Source organism: Protopterus annectens, chromosome 6.part0, assembly GCF_019279795.1.
Source record: "Protopterus annectens isolate FY-2018-M chromosome 6.part0, PAN1.0, whole genome shotgun sequence".
NCBI lineage: Eukaryota > Metazoa > Chordata > Ceratodontiformes > Protopteridae > Protopterus > Protopterus annectens.
The window spans coordinates 801,077,679-801,095,067 of record NC_056737.1 but is presented as its reverse complement, the minus strand read 5'-3'; the positions used below and the strand labels follow the sequence as shown (position 1 = coordinate 801,095,067).

The 17,389-nt window shown below is 42.0% G+C and overlaps 1 protein-coding gene across 1 annotated transcript in view; it reads left to right on the top strand.

Annotated features, from left to right (window-relative positions):
* LOC122803898 (protein SIX6OS1-like) overlaps positions 1-17,389 on the top strand; it is a 2,044,062-nt gene that overhangs the window by 1,142,769 nt on the left and 883,904 nt on the right. The window contains exon 8 of the mRNA XM_044073582.1: positions 16,767-16,903. Within this exon, the coding sequence (XP_043929517.1) occupies positions 16,767-16,903 (137 nt within the window). The remainder of the gene's footprint in view (positions 1-16,766; positions 16,904-17,389) is intronic.

Below are 17,389 nucleotides of genomic sequence, written 5' to 3'. Positions count from 1 at the left end.
GAATGTTCCTTTCAAGCTGATTTGAGGTTTATCACTTAAAAACTCTTTTGCTTATTGTACTGACATCTGCAAGGTGAGTCAGCTCCAAGTCCTTGGATCCGACTTGACCATTAGCAAGCTTGTAGCAACCAAAAAGCTCTTGGATACCTCCCCCTTACCCACAGTGTATCTGTCCCCATTACCTCAGGTCTCATTTGCCGCTTTGCGAAGACATAGTCGCTCCAACAGCTCTTGGGTCAGGTTATAACTTTTTTCTTCAAATTCTTTCAAATTGCTAATTTTTTGATAAGATGGTACTTTCTATGTATTTTCTATCTGTTGTTCTATCCTGCTAGTTGATATTGATTATTTATTTATCTTGCTTTACCTTTCCCCCTTCTTTCCCACCAGTAACTATTTTTTTCAGAGATTACTTTCTTCCCTGTTACCTTTGAGGTATTTCTTCCCTACTATCATTAGTAGGGTTTTCCCTTTCCTCCTCCTATTTTAAAACAAACAAAAAAGAAAAAAACACTTTCTCTGTCCCTTTCTATGTGTGAGAGTTGTGTGTGTGTGTGTGTGTGTGTGTGTGTGTGTGTGTGTGTGTGTGTGTGTGTGTGTGTGTGTGTGTGTGTGTGTGTGTGTGTGTATCTTCTCCTATATTATGATGAAGAAACAGGATAAACAAGAGAAACCAGTGGGCTTCAAGAAGTGCACCAAATGTGGGCATAAGATTCCATTCAGCGACTCGCATTCTTTATGCGTATACTGTCATGGGCCTTCGCATTTACAGGGGGACTGTGCAATATGTCTTTCCTTTAATAACTGAGCTTTAATTGACAGGTGGAATAAGCTCATTTTAAGAGGAATGTTGCCGTCAGCCTTCGATGAAGCCATTTTTGGAGCAACTTCTTCCCCCAAAACTAAATTGGCTCTTTCAAGTCCTGCCTTGTCCTCCAAATCCTGGGACAAGGCTAAGAAAAGGCCTTCAGCAGTGCCAACTGATATTTCGGAGCCAAAGTCCAAGAAATCTAAACCTTCCTCCTCGGGTTCCGATCGGAGCCATTAGTTCCGACCTCTATTTCTTTGGATCCATCTTCTTTGGCTCTGACCTCATCTGACAAGGATGGGTCAGATCCATTGAGGTTGGATCTGACTTTGAGCCCTTTCAAATTTATACTGAATTTACCAAGAACTCAGTACTCTCCTTCATATGACCCAGTACCATCAGGGGTACTGTTCCCCTTTCTGTCAAGGCCGAGATCCCCTTCTGCTATGTCCTCCCATTCAACCAGGACTGTTACAGAAGAAGAAGAAGTGGAATGGATGGTGCAGAAGATCTTATGGGTACAGGGTATCACTAGGTCCCCTTCAACCGCAGCCCTTTTGGCTCCAGGTCTACCCAAACTGTCCACTCCTCCATTTCCTCCTCCTTCGACTTCAGGGCAAGTGTCAGAGCTCACGGATCCAATATGCCTGGTGACTTCGTGAGTTTGGATCCTAGGATGCTATCTTCCTCGGATCAAACTTCAGCTCAGAGCTTATCAGCCTTTTCAGAGTCAGAGAGCTCCTGGAGCCGAAGTGAGCTTCGCGGACCTTGAGTCCAGTCAACCCCCAGATTGTTGGAGCAGTTGATGGCCCTCGAGGATTCTGCGAAAGTCATCTTGGCTCTGGCTTCTGCCCTGGGTGAGCTGTCTTTTGGACTAGGGGGTCTCTGCCCCGAAAGCATGGCTTCTCAGATCCGGAGCCCTCGTCCTTCCAGAAGCGGTCAGCCTTTGGAGCTTCGGAGAGGGCATTGGCTGCCTGTGCACCAGCAAATTCACCCCCACTTTGGATCCATTATCCCAGGCATACACTCAGCGTTCTTCTTCCTCCCATTTCGCTTCACAGGGACAGTGGGAATCTACGTGCCAGGATACCCATCAGGGTACCCCCAACTCTTCCAATACCTCCCCAGACTATCCCACTGAGGAGGTTCCTCAGAAGCAGTTATGCAAGAGGAAGCACCTAGACTCCATGGAGGATTCAGCCACTGAAGACACCAACCTCAAGGAAGGTGAGCGTTCCTCATGGTTACCTCCCAAGGATGTTTCCTGTGGGGAGATTCTAGAAATTCTCAAGCAGAGGGGTGATTGGAAGTCCACCGACCCCTCGCCTGAGGAGTCAGTGTAACTGGCCGCCTTCAGTTCCCATCCTTCTACCTCCTGGGTGACTCCGCCCACCAATGATCTTATAGACCTAATCTCACAGATGGTGAGGGAGACCTCAGATTCCATCGAGCCTGTTCCCCGGAGACCAAATAAGATCATAACCGCTCCTCCGGATAAGGGTTTTTGGACTAAGGAAATTGCAGTAGATGCCATGGTCGTGGCAGCAGCGACCAAGAAAAAACTTTCTGATAAGAGTTCTACTATCCTTCTTCTAATAAAGATTCTAGGATGATGGATAGATGTGGGAAGCACAGCTTTTCCTCCGCAACCTTTGCCCTGCATTTGCTGAATTTCTTCCCTCATTTCACCAGGTTAGAAAGGTATCTGATCAAGGAGCTCTCAGATACCTTTCATAGAGCAGTAGCTGAGGTAGCTAAAGAAAAGGTAGCTTCCCAGTTAGCCACCCTTCATTCCATTGCCATCCCTTCCATGAGGCTTATTGAACACTCTGCCGAAGGAACGAGCAGAGCAGCAGGCATACCTGGATGCGATTTTGCAGAGCCTTTTAAGTCTTCATTCATCAATGCTCTGTTTGACAACACATCTCTTTTTGGGCCCAAAGTGAAGGATACGCTATCCAGGTGTGAGAAGGATGGCAAAACCCTTTCTGCCATGGGAATACGTTTTTCAGCTCCTCAGAGACTTTATCCTAAAGGTCAGAGAGGTGGCAGAAAAATGTGGTTCAGAAAGTCTCAAGGGTCTTACCAGAACACATATGGAGAGTTTTCCCCCAGAGGCAGGGGGGGGACAATGGAAGACATTGCCTCGGGGCAGAGGAGGTCCACAGAGCCAGGGTTCCCGGGAACCATTCTTCGGGAAACCCCTTCAGCGCTCCTGAAACGAGGCCCAACTGTCCACCATTGGAGGCAGTTGGGGGTCGCCTATCCCTACACTGGAGAGCCTGGCATTTATGGGTGCAAAGGGTAATATCCAGGGGTTATAGATTCATAGATTAGGTTCTTAGATTAGTACTAAGCTAACTGCCCTTGTGAGCCATTTTAAGCCTAGCCTGTTATCCCTTGTGAGACTCAAACCCTGCGCCTTGTGTTTGCAAGGCAACCATCTTAACTATTGGGCCACCCTCCCAACCTTACCAAATTCCCATATTCAAACATCCTCTTCCAAACAAAAAAATCCCGGGCATTCCACCCAGTCAATGAGATCAAGCAGTTTCGCAAATTCTGAATCTGCTAGAAAAAAGAGTTGTCCAAGAGGTCCCCCCAGACCAGAGAGGATTAGGAACTTGCTCAAGGTTCTTTTTGGTGCCAAAGAAAGCAGGGGACTGGAGGCCAATTCTGGATCTCAGCAAATTGAACAAATCAGTCCATCACAGCAAGTTCCAAATGGTCATGGTACAGTCCATACTTCCTTTCCTGGAAAAGGACGATTGGATGTGCTGTATAGATTTCAGGATGTGAACTACCACATAAAAATGGACAGATGCTCTAGAAGAACCCACGCTTCCGGCTGGGAGCCAGTCATTACCAGTTCATAGCGATGCCCTTTGGTCCCACTACTGCCCCCAGAGTGTTGACCAAATGTACAGCCATGGTTACGGCTCACCTGAGATGACAAGGATTCTGAGTGTTTCCCTACTTAGACGACTGGTTCATTTCCGCCCCAACCAGGCATCTACTCATAGGGTCATAGGTGTGTACTAGGCTAATGGCCCTAGAGCCTTTACAAACCTAGCCCATAGGATTACCCTCACATCGTGCCACCTGACCTTAGTTCCCAGTGCCTGTGTCGAGTAGAGCCACTGGAGTGATCCCCGGGGTTAATTTTCTATTTCCCATCCACTCATCAAGATTTCTCTTGAAGAGGGCCAGTGAGATGCTCTGCTTGACATGTATGGGAAGTCTATTCCATAGCAAGAGCAGTCTCTGGGTTATGAACCTGTCCCTCCAGCATGTTCTGTTGATTGTGGTAATGAGGCTGAGGTCACTGGAGCATGTGGTGCGGAGGGATTGGGATTTCTTAAGATGTAGCATTTCTAACAGAGTTGGATCAGGCATGGCTTTGTATGTCAAGCAGAGATCGTCTCTAAGTAGGCGATATGAGACAGAGAATATTTGGAGGTTTTTGAGTCTGTCCATATAGAACAAGTGTTTAAGGCGTAGGATCCTCTTTGTGAGGTACTTTTGCACTGTTCTTCAACTTTGCTCAGAACTAGGCATAACAATGAATCACCAAAAATAACATCTGGAACCCACTCAAACGATAGTTCATAGGAGCCCTGTTAGACACAAACCTGAAGATTGCCAAACTTCTCCCTTCCAGAGTACTGACAATCAAGAGACAGACTGCAAGGTTGATCAGAAACAAAAGAGTACCTGCCTGTTATGTTCTTTAGGCCTTCGGTTCCATCACTAGAGCAATTGTGTTAGTCCCACTGGCCAGGTTTCACATGCGAATTTTGCAATGGCTTCGCAGTGGTCAATAATGCACCATCCGGGGGGCGGAGCCTGAATGGCTAACTGAAAGCAGCAGTATTTTAGAACTCCATATAACTAGTTAAATAAGACAGAAAAAATATTCTTTTTTTTTCTTCAAAGTATAAAATCTTATAGATAAAGGACTAATTTACATAATTAGAAACTTTGGTAAAGTTTTACAAATAATTTCCTGTCAAAAAGCTTGGAGATATATTCACTTGTTAAAATGAGCAACTCAAGGAATTTTCACCAGGATGCTGCCTTAAAGAAGGAACTACAGCAGATGGCATCTACCCTGCAGGAGTTGTCTTTGAAGATGGATGATTTTAAAGAGAACCTAGAAAATCTTAAAACAAGCAGTCAAAAACAGGCTGACACCCTCAAGGAAATGCTACAACAACACCAGACAAGGATAACAGGAATAGATGTTTCTCTAAATGACTTAGAAAGCAGACTTAAGGAAGAGGAAATGGAAAGAACTGCTTCTTAAACAAAACACGTGGTTGGTTAATAAAGTAGATGACTTGGAAAATAGGGAGAGGAGAAATAACATCAGGATTTTCGGATTACCTGAAAACACAGAAGGTGAGGATATTATTTCCTTTTTATCAAGCTGGATTCCTGACTTTTTAAATTTAAAAGAAGGACTTTCCTTTGGCATTGAAAGGGCGCACAGAGCTCTTGGGAAACCTGCCACTAACTCAAACTCTCCTCCTAGGTCAGTAATTATCAAATTTCTTTCATACTTGGACAAGGAACTGATTTTAAGATCTGCTTGGAGGAAGGCACCTCTAAAATATAAACAGAGCCTGATAAGATTTGATAATGACTATTCATCTAAAATAATGGAACAAAGGAAAAAATGTGGCCAATGATAAAGTTTCTGAAACAAAATAACATCAAGGCACAACTTGCATATCCAGCTACGATAAGAATACTATATGCCAACGAGATGAGGACTTTTATTGATTTAGAGGAAACCTCTTCATTTATTAAAACTAATAATGTGATTACTTTACCAGAAGATATGGATTGGATGTCACCTTCTCTCAAGAGAACAAAAGAAACAAATGTCTGGACAGATGTCAAAAAGAAGAAGCAAAAGACTGATACTGTTACAGCCAAATCTCTCAAAGCATCTACTATGATATGAATTGTTTTAACATTACTTTAAAGGACCAATTTTACTGCTTGGAATTTTAAAACAATGGTAACTAACTACTGGAATCTTTATATTTTTTGAAAATAGATGACACATGAGAGTTTTCACATTACCTCAGGTATGTAAAACAGGGTACGTTTCTTTAACAGAAGGAGGGTTATATAGCACATAAAATGTTTATACTGTAAATCAACATACATAGTATATGTGTGTTTGTTGTTGTTTGTCTTTCGGCTTTTTCCCGGTAAGGGGTCGCCACAGCGGAACTCTGGTTCGCTAATGATTGGCAGTAAATTTTTACGATACACCGAGGTGCCAGCTCTACGCCCAACCTTCAACAAAGGCAGTTTTACCCATTTACGCACGCATGTCTTTCGAACACAATCCAAATGCAGGGAGGATATTTTCTCTTAATTTTCTCTTTTCTTTCTCTCTTCTCATTATTTATTTTAACTGCATCTTGTCTCCCTACTGCCAGTCATTAGCGGACCGGAGTTCCGCTGTGGTGCCCCCTAACTGGGTAAAGCCGAAAGACACAAGACTTGTCTCCCTTCCTAAATTCTCTCCTATTTACTATACTAATATATTCTGTATATTTTTAATAACTCACTCTCTATACATAGATAAATAATAGTCTAAAATAATCTAGTTTTAAGGTAGACTAATTGGAATAGTGAACTTAATTAATTATTACAATATTTATTAGATTAATGATAGTCACTGTTATGCTTATTGGGATTGGGGACATGTTCATGATTAACTCTGAAATGTTCCATTCATGTACATATGTCCTTTGAATTATTTCCTTTTAATATTAACAAATATATATAAAAAAGGAGGGAAAATGTACTGTTGGTTAAGAGAAGTGAAGCTTTCTTCACATTCTATTTGCTTTGCCATAGCAACAGTAAACAACTGCTGCAGTTTCTAAGGACACTGTGAACCTGTGAAGTGCATTTAGACTCACCGATTACAAATAATAAGAAAAAGTAATGTTTAGTTATTAAAATGAAAAACAACCTAAGCAAGGTAAAATAAATACATAATAGGACTATATGTAAATATTTTATGATGTATCCTCATAGGATTACATATTCCTGGAAACACGACTGAAATGTTCCCAAACTACATGTGCACTTAAATGTAGCTGCTTGATTAAAAAGTATTACTCAGTTTAACATGCTGATTTCGCAAGCTGTCTGCACTGTAAAAGTTACATTTTATATGTTACTTGAAATTGTCCGTCTCTAGAGCATATGAAAAGATACATATTACTTTTTGCAACATGTTATTTTTGCAGTTACCTCACACTCTGTACAAACTCACTTGGTAACTGATAAGCTATTCATTTAAAATAGTTTAAATATTAAATGTGCCCTTGAAATGTTATTGAAAATTTGACAAAATATAATCTGAACTGTAAAGAATGACTTGAAAGAAGTGAAGTAATGCATAGATTTCAAAGATACTTCTTGACACTACAGTGTGTGTGTGTGTGTGTGTGTCTTTCGGCTTTTCCCAGTTAGGGGTCGCCACAGCGGAACTCCGGTCCGCTAATGATTGGCAGTAGAGTTTTACGTGCTGGCTTGCCGGGCCTAACGCACAACCTTCAACGAAGGAACGCCCATTCACGCATGTCGTCACACAGTAGATGCTCTAACTGAGAATCGAACGAGCAACGTCTAACTGTGAGGTGACAACACTACCGCAGCACCACCACCGCAGTTCTTGACACTACAGTAAAAGTAAAAATATATATTCACAAGGAAGTATTGAAATGTTTTAGTCTTCCAGTTAAAATAGCTTACTGTCAACTTTTTGCAATATCATAAAGTTTGAAGAGCTAGGAAATTACTATTCTTTGTCTTTATAATGATTATTAGTCAGATGTTAGACTCTGCTTAGTTTAATGAATTGTGACATATGTTTATGAGGAAAAGTGGACTCAGTTACTCACATTGGACTACACATTCCTGGAAACTCAACTGAAATGTCCCCAAATTACTTATGAATTTAAATGAAACTGCCTGATTAATAAGCATAATTCACTTTAACAACCTGAATCCATAAGCTATCTGCTCTATACATGCTACATTATATATGTCACTTGCATATTACAGTCTCTAGAGCACACGAAAAAATACATATTATTTTTGCAACATGCTATATTTGCACTAACCACACATTCTAAACTAACTCAATTGGCAACTGACAAGTTATTTATTTGAAACATTTGTCTAAATATTAATTGTGCCCTTGAAATATTGTTGCCGTTTTGACAAAACAAAACCTGAATTGAAAAAGGAAAGATTTGAAGAAGTGAAGTATTGTACAGATTTCAAAGACAGCTGTTGACACTACAATATAAGTAGAAATGTATACATGCAAGGAAAAATTGAAATGCTTTATACTTTTAGTTAAAATAGCTTATTGTTAACTTTCTGCTTTATAAGAAAATTTAAAGAGCTAGGAAATTATTTCTAATTTGTCTTTATAATGTTTACTAAATTGATGTTAGTTACTGACTTGTTTAATGGATTGTGAGTCATGTACAAGATGGACTACTGAATGTTATCTCTGTTTACCTATGTTTGCTGAATTTCTTTTATTAGTACTAATTTAAGACAATGGGAAGAAAGGGAAGGGAAATCTCTGTTTTTGGTCAAGGGAGGAGAGGCTTAATAGTATTCTAACTGCCCCGAGAATTCTCTAAGATGCTCTAAATACTATTTGATTAATACTTACCTATGGTAAGTCTTGATTACCATATAGGTACCTTCACATTCATTCTAGACCTGATGTAATTACCCATTCTGGAAGCAGGAGGTTCCCTATGCAGGATGGGAATTGTCAGGGTGATCAAAGTTCATTCTTAGACTCTGCTTTGTAAATCTATAAATATGTAAAAGCACTGCACACTAGAATTGTAGGGCAACTCTACTCAGAGTCAGGATACCACTGATAAGCCATGTCTTTTCATAAGTGTAAGCTGAAGTTGGTGAGCTGAAAAGTGAGAAAGTAATAATCCATCATGCATCATGAGCTGAGTATATATTTTTTGGTTATAGGGTTTAATTGTTGCTTAGATCTGTGTTGAAACTGTTGTCTCACTGTTCTGAGAGACTGATCGGCAAATATACAGAGCTGAGAATATTTTTTTGGTTTTAAAGTTTGTACTGTTAGTTTTTGCTTAGATATCTGTTGAAACTGTTTTCCCCACCCGACCCCCCTTTTCTGCTGTGTCTTCAGTTGGCATAGTAACAGCTGCATTCAAATTGCTGGAACCTGTGTTCTGAGAGACTGCCTTACATATTATCTGCAATTATACAGAGCTGAGTATATATTATTTTTGGTTATAGAGTTTAATTGTTGCTTCGATCTGTGTTGAAACTGTTGTCTCACTGTTCTGTGAGACTGATCGGCAAATATACAGAGCTGAGAATATTTTTTTTGGTTTTACAGTTTGTACTGTAAGTTTTTGCTTAAGTCTCTGTTGAAACTGTTTTCCCCACCCCACCCCCATTTTCTGCTGTGTCTTCAGTTGGCATAGTAACAGCTGCATTCAAATTGCTGGAACCTGTGTTCTGAGAGACTGCCTTACATATTATCTGCAATTATACAGAGCTGAGTATATATTTTTTTGGTTATAGAGTTTAATTGTTGCTTAGATCTGTGTTGAAACTGTTTTCCCCACCTCACCCCCATTTTCTGCTGTGTCTTCAGTTGGCATAGTAACAGCTGCATTCAAATTGCTGGAACCTGTGTTCTGAGAGACTGCCTTACATATTATCTGCAATTATACAGAGCTGAGTATATATTTATTTGGTTATATAGTTTAATTTTTGCTTAGATCTGTGTTGAAACTGTTGTCTCACTGTTCTGAGAGACTGATCGGCAAATATACAGAGCTGAGAATATTTTTTTGGTTTTAAAGTTTGTACTGTTAGTTTTTTCTTAGATCTCTGTTGAAACTGTTTTCCCCACCCACCCCCATTTTCTGCTGTGTCTTCAGTTGGCATAGTAATAGCTGCATTCAAATTGCTGGAACCTGTGTTCTGAGAGACTGCCTTACATATTATCTGCAATTATACAGAGCTGAGTATATATTTTTTGGTTATAGAGTTTAATTGTTGCTTAGATCTGTGTTGAAACTGTTTTGTCCCACCCTCCCTGTTTTTTGTTTGTAGTTTAAATTTGGTGGCTTTTGCAGTTGCCCGCCCCACTGTAGATTTTATCTGGGACACTCCCCCGTCCCATCTCTTTACCACATTCTACCTAATAAACTCTTTCTGCACTTGCTTTTAGTCCTTTTTAATTTAATTGCATTTTTAAACTGTGTTTGGTCTAATATTGCTGCATACTCAAGTGTGCTAGCTTGCACTGCATGTGACTTGTTTACTACTACTGTTTTTGCTACTTTTCTGTAAAAAAAAAAAACTGTAAGCCTGTTTCCTACCTTTCCTGTAACTAGTGTTCCAGATACAGATTTGCTGTATCCAGGACTGTATGTAAGCTTCTGAGTCCCCCAAGCCTTTCTGTGTTGGAGGGAAGCCTTCTAGCTTATCAGTGGAAGTGGTAAGCACTAGGTAACCTGTCTACCACATAAGTAGTGGTTCTGGCCCAGAATTTGTAGTTATTGGCCGTTTGGGCAAGCTCTTCCATCTCTCTCAACTTTCTGATTTGAAAGCCTGTATTTGCACTTGTTTCTGTCCTGTAACTCATCTAGTGCAGATACAGATTCTTAGTTTTAGCAGTTAAATTTGCTTGTTCATGCTCAGCACTTGTTCAGAACTTGTAAGCACTAAATAAGCTACTAATTACTATAGCACTCTATCTTCCTCATTACCTAGAGGAAAACAGTTTTTGTACTTACTTTTCTCACTTGCTTAGAGAAAAACAGCTCTTGTACTCACTTTCCTCACTTATCTAGAGGAAAAACCCTGCAACTCTCTTTTTGCATGGTCTTGCGTACAGAGCAGTGTCGGGCAGCGCTGGTTAGCTGGGGTATACTTTTCCCGGCCCCACAAAGTCTGCACTGTAAATTTTCCCTTAGAACTAGGCAAGCCTCAACTCAAGTGCTTCAGATCAGCTGCTCTTATTGCAGCACTTGCAAAACAGAAATCAGCACTTGTCCTAATCTCCTAGACAGCACTATTATTCTCCAAATTTCCTAGACAGAACTATTATAATATAGCATAAGACCCTTGATCGTCCACAGGACTTAAGTTCAATTTACTCTTCAAAGCATGTCCAGAGGTCAGCTTCAGGTGTACTCTCCAGTTCATCTGGTGGAATTGGGCATCCTGAGGCAGTGTCACAACTGCCTCATGTATACAGACAACCCTCTCCTCTTACCTCTGGACACAAACACTTGTGAGAGATGCAAATACACATCCAGACTGGAGGCTAAGCGCTCTCAACCCATGACTGTAACAGACAGTCAAGAGGATAAGGGACACACTTGCATCACACCACCTGTCACACATGAATCTACAAAACAAGCACCGGCAAAACATACGCATAAATACACAAAAACATATTCGGAGGCACTAGGTACCAATCTGAAAAAGAAACAGTGCCCTCCAAAGCAGACAAGCAAGCAACCTGCACCCCAAACACAAGCCAGAAAACACATAATTCACCTCAGCAGTGTGCCTCACAACAGCCCTTAAGGCAAAACACCATACCTAACACGCTAGTAATAGGAGACTCTATAGTAAGGCACACGGATGTTCCACTCACCAGGCTGAACAAGGAAAAGGTTACTGTCAGCTGCCTGTCAGGTGCTCGGATCCGCCACATAACACAGGCACTTAGGTCACTCCAGAACAAGTACAAGTATGACGCTGTCATTGTACATGTTGGTGTGAATGATCTAAGACGCACCTCCCTGGACTACATGAAAAGAGACATTGAGGAGCTCTCTGATCATGTAGCCCAAGCTGGTATGACCCTGACCTTGAGTAGCATACTACCTTCACCTAGAATGATACCACAATACAAAGACAAAATGATCAATTTCAACAATTGGCTAAGCTTCTAGTGTCATTCTAAGGGGATCCAGTGTCTGTCTGCCTGGGATAACATGATAGACAAGCCTCGCTGTTTTGCCAGAGATGGGTTGCACATGTCACCCCTAGGTTTTCGAATACTGGCCAAGGCTCTTGCTGTCCCCATAGTGCCTTTTTTAGGCAAGACTCAAAAGACAAACCAGCCACCGTAACCAGCACAGGTAACTAAAAACTAAGGGTAATGCTACTCAACGCCAGAAGTCTCAACCTCAAAATGCACACACTCGAGGCTGTCCTCAGCATGGAGAAAATCGATGTTTGTGCAGTGATGGAAACCTGGTTCAAGGCTCAAGAGAGCACCCCAGCACTGCCAGGTTACAATTCATATCATACCTTCCGGCCTCAGTTACCAGATCGCAGTACAAAGGGCGGAGGTGTATCCATATTCATCAAGGATACCCATATCTCCAGGTTAGTAGCACAGCATGATGCCCCAGAGATCATCCATGCGCAACTATCAGCAGGCAAAACCACATTTCAAGTTGTAGCAGGTTATAGATCGCCCACCATGTCCCAAGATGCTCACTCTGCATTCCTTGAGACATTGGAAAATATAAAGGTCCTACCCAACACAATAATCTTGGGTGATTTCAACTACCCTGGTATAGACTGGGCGAACTACCAGTGTTCCATCTCCTATGCTCGGCGATTCATAGAATTTATAAATTCAAATGCCCTTGATCAACTAGTATGTTCCCCCACTAGAGGGGACAACATATTGGATTTAATCATCACAAATATGGGCGCCCATTGTACCACACCCGTTATCACCCCCTCCTTGGTCAAATCCGACCACAAACTGATAACCCTGGACATCCGCACTCCTCCACCTCCCCCAATCAAAGAAACCATAGTCAAAAACCTTTCCAAAGCAAACTTCAAACTACTTGCATCCGAAGTAGAAAGCTTCACTATTCCCTTGCAGAAGGATAATGATATCCAGGATGCAGAATCCTACACCAAGGCACTCTATATGCATCTTCAGGATTGCATGGACAGTGCTATCCCAAATAAAACCAAGACTCCTTCCTCAAGCAAGAAGAAACCAGTCTGGTGGACCCCGGCCATAAGCAAACTTTACAATAAAAGGAGGAGACTTATACAAAAAAAGGCCAAATCTCAAGTAGAAAAATCATCCATGATCAGCATTAGTAAGAAATTGAGGGTCCTCATCAAGTCAACTATAGCTAATTTTGAAAAGAAAGTTGCCAAGGATGCCAAGGATAACCATAAGGCCTTCTATGGCTATGTCAAAAACCTAAATGGCAACGCTCAGGTCTGTTCTGAGCTAGTACAAAATGGAACAAAATACACTGACCCTTCTGACATTGCCAACATCATGGCTGACAGTTTCAGTGCAAATTCTCCCCCCCCCCCCACCACCACCACCACCTACAGGGCCTATTACCATTCTAGGGGATTGTGTAAGTCCAATTATTGCTGATACATTGGTTAACAAGGCTCTATCTAAAGCTAAAAACACTGCCTCCATGGGACCAGATGATGTCCCAGGCTGTATCATATGCGAGCTCCAAAAGGAATTAACCCCGCATCTTAATACCCTGTTCAGTCTCAGCCTCTCCACAGGATATGTGCTCATAGAATGACGCATGGCAATGGTGGTTCCACTACACAAGGGTGGGGCCACAGCTGACCCTGGGAACTACTGACCAATAAGCCTGACCAGTCTGATCTGTAAGGCTATGGAGCGAATCATTATGGAACTCATAAATGGAGAGATTGGGAACCTCCAGTCGCTGGACCCCACACAGTTCGGCTTCGTCAAGGGCAGATCATGCCTCCTGAACCAGGTGGATTTCTTTGAGACAGTTACTCAGGCAATAGATAAGGGAAAGGAGGTACACACAGCTTACCTTGACCTTGCTAAAGCATTTGACACCATTCCCCATTCAGGTATTATTGATAAGCTCACCAGCCTGGGCATAAACCCTTACATCACAAGATGGATCGCAAACTGGCTCTCAGACAGATCCCATAAAGTAAGAGTAGCGGGATCTATGTCCAAATCCAGACCAGTAACGAGTGGTGTGCCTCAGGGCTCTGTCCTGGGGCCCCTCCTGTTTGGCATATACTTCTCAGAAGTACAGGCAAGCACGGAAGGGCTGTGGCTGACTAAGTTTGCGGACGACTGCAAACTGGGTGCTATAATAGAGTCTCCGGCCGACATGGAGATCCTCCAGAAGGGCCTAAATGGGACTGATGCATGGTGTCAAAGCCATGGTCTCAAGCTAAATGCAAAAAAATGCGTAGTAATCCCCTTTGGAAAAAACAGAGTAACCGCAAACTACAACATAGGAGGTAATCCCCTGAAATCTGAAGAAGAAATAAGGGATCTAGGGACCCAAGTAGATAGTCAAATTTCTTTTGATAACCATGTTGCCAAAGTGGTTATAAAATCCTTCTATGTGACCCATCTGATCACGAAAGGGTTCGCATCAAGATCTAAGGATGTAATGTTGCCCCTCTACTCTTCCCTCATCAGACCCATTATGGAGTACAATGCATCAATTGGAATGTACCTGGCTAGACATCTCCAGCAGCTGGAGAGACCACAAAGGTACCTAACCAAGAGGATTACTGGCCTCAAACAGTTGCCCTATGCAGCACGATTGAAAAAGCTAAGACTGTTCTCTGTTGCATACCGCTTTCTCAGAGGCGATCTCTGTCTAACGTACAGAGCCATGTCCAACCCAGAATTGTTGAACATGCTCCATCTTAGCAAAACCAAATCTGCTCGAGCTACACGCTCTAGGGATATAAACCTCAACACAACAATGAATAGAACATGCTGGAGGGATAGATTCCCTTCGCTGAGACTTCCCTTACTATGTAACAGGGTCCCGATCTACATAAGACAGAGCCCCTCACTATCACTCTTCAAGAGGAACCTTGATGAGTAGATGGGTAACGGAAAGTTCACACCGGGGATCACACCAACAGCACTACTAGATAGGGGCCAAGGGTACTAGCTGCTAGTACAAGGGTCTAGAGAACTACTAAAGGGGCGGTGAATACCGCACAACGTGGCTGGGCTAATATATGCCTTCGGGCAGATAGCCCAGTACCAACCTATGAACCTATCATCCAATGTCCTGTCAGATTCTCATAACAGAAACATGCAAAAAAGATCTCTAATGGTGGATTCATTCTCAACAGGTGATACAAGGCCAACCCTTTGTTCCCCGTCTACCACAAGCTATGGTGACCATGGATGCTTCCCAGATAGGGTGGGGAGGGCATTATCTGGGGAAGACGGTTCAAGGTACCTGGTCTGCAGACATAAATGTCTTAAGAGATGAGGGCAGTGCTGTTAACATTGAAAGCATTTCAGTCTACCCTTCAATCCAACAATATGTTGGTGGTATGGTACATAAACAAGCAAGAAGGAGCCAGATCATGCCCTCTCTGTCTGGAAGCGCTCAGAGTGTGGCAGTGGGTGATCTCGTCCAACTGCTTTCTAATAGCAATGCATATTCTGGGGGAGATCCAGTGTCATAGCAGATAAAATGAGTAGAGCCATTCTCATGCCACATGAGTGGCCCCTCAATTAGAATGTGGTAGACCACATTTTCCGCACATGGAGCCAGCCTTACTGCGATCTCTTCACCTCTGCCCTCAACAAAAAATGCAGTAACTACTTTTCCCTGATTCCCCCATAGGGGCAAACCCCGAGGGACGCTCTGATACATGATGGCTCCCGGACTTCTGTACGCCTTTCCCCCAGTTCCATGGTAAATCTATTCCAAGCTAGGTAAAGGCACATTCCACCAGAACTTTATCCTCTTCGGTGACATATTGGAAAGGAGTGAACTCTGTAAGCATTCTAGAGGGAACGACCTTATCCTCTTTTCATACCTTGACAAAGCAGTACAAACTGGATTCATTCTCAAGTTCCATAGCAGGCTTTGTAAGGATCATTCTCCAAGGGCTCCTGAAGCTTTAACCCTGCTCCTTCCAGGAAGGGTAAGCTTTGGAAATCTACCCATATGCCACTGGGGCAGTGTGAATGATGAACATAGTACAGTTGTGCAAGTCCTACTTAACTGTAACAGTAGATGTTCAAATTTCACATTCTGTCAGTAGTGACAGCTGCCTACCATCTCTCTTATTTTGTATAGAGTTCAATGGTATCCAGCCTTGTTTTGTTGTTGGTTGGCGTTGTTTGTTTGTGTTGGCATTTTGTGACTGTGAATTGGTTGGTTGGTTGGTTGGTTGATTGGTTGGTTGGTTGGTTGGTTGGTTGGTTGGTTGGTTGGTTTCAAGCAGTTCTTGCTTCTGGTCCTTCTTGATTCTTCCCACTTGGCACCTAAATAACTGACTTTCTGTGACAGGGTTTAGGCTTCCACTGATGGGAGTGGCTTAGCTAATCCACAATTTCACAGAGTCAGGGAAGGGAATTCTGAGCTCTAGAAAGCAGCGAATGTGTGGGCTTGTATGCAGGCATGTAACCTATATGCCACTGAAGCAGTTTGAAATTCAAACATCTACTGTTACAGGTAAGTATGTCCTACAGAAGTGTATTTTTGATTTTATTATGTCCAGAGCTGACAGGATAACAACTAAAGAGAGTCTAGGTATGCGCACAGTTAACAGCTCTAATTCATTTTACCATTTAATCACACTTGCATGCATAATGTGTGCCATCTAGATATTAACATACATTAAGTAATCTCAACGTGCATAATAAATGTTGGTTTGGGCAGTTTCCTTTTTTTCCATAAATTACTTGCGTAGTTTTACTACATATCTATCATTTGTAATACTCAGCTGTTTTGGATAGGATGTTAGAACGCAGTGCCTCATAAGCAGTTATTATCCTTTGTATTGCATATTTCCACTAACATTTTAAATACTTATTTGATAGTGTCAATTTGTGTGTGATATCTAGGATGAAAGGCTGGATTCTACAAACACTGATAATCTTGATGTGAATGCAGATGAAAATCAACAGATGCTTGAAACTTCTCAAGAGTATTGTGGAAGCAAAGATGAACATGAATTCAACAACATTCCTGACTTTCAAAAGTAAATATTCCCAATGTAATCTTCATGTTCCATTTTATATTTTAGTATAGTAAACATCTTGTGCCTTTTGATATTATGGTCTGCTATTTCAGATGGATAACATTTGTGTTTGGATGCATATATATCCTGGCCAACAATACAGTTTTGAATTGAAAGTTTTGTATTATTGCCTTTTAATTTTTGTGTCTTTGTGTCAAAGCTACACAATCTTTTAGCCAGTTCCATGGCATAGAGAGATAAAACCCTAACTATGTCACAGACTATCCAAGTTTGATTAGCAGCTCTGGCATCTGTAGGAGCTGGCAGAGGAGGATGGGAGTGAGCAGCCATTGCTGTCTCCCCCATCCTGTAGAGAGGGAGGTGGCTATGGCTCACCACATGGGTGACAGCATAAGCACTAGATTTTCACCCCATAGAGCAGAGCTTAGTGTTCCCACTGTCCCACATGCAAGTCACACAGTAGTCTGAGAGTTTATACTGCAGAGG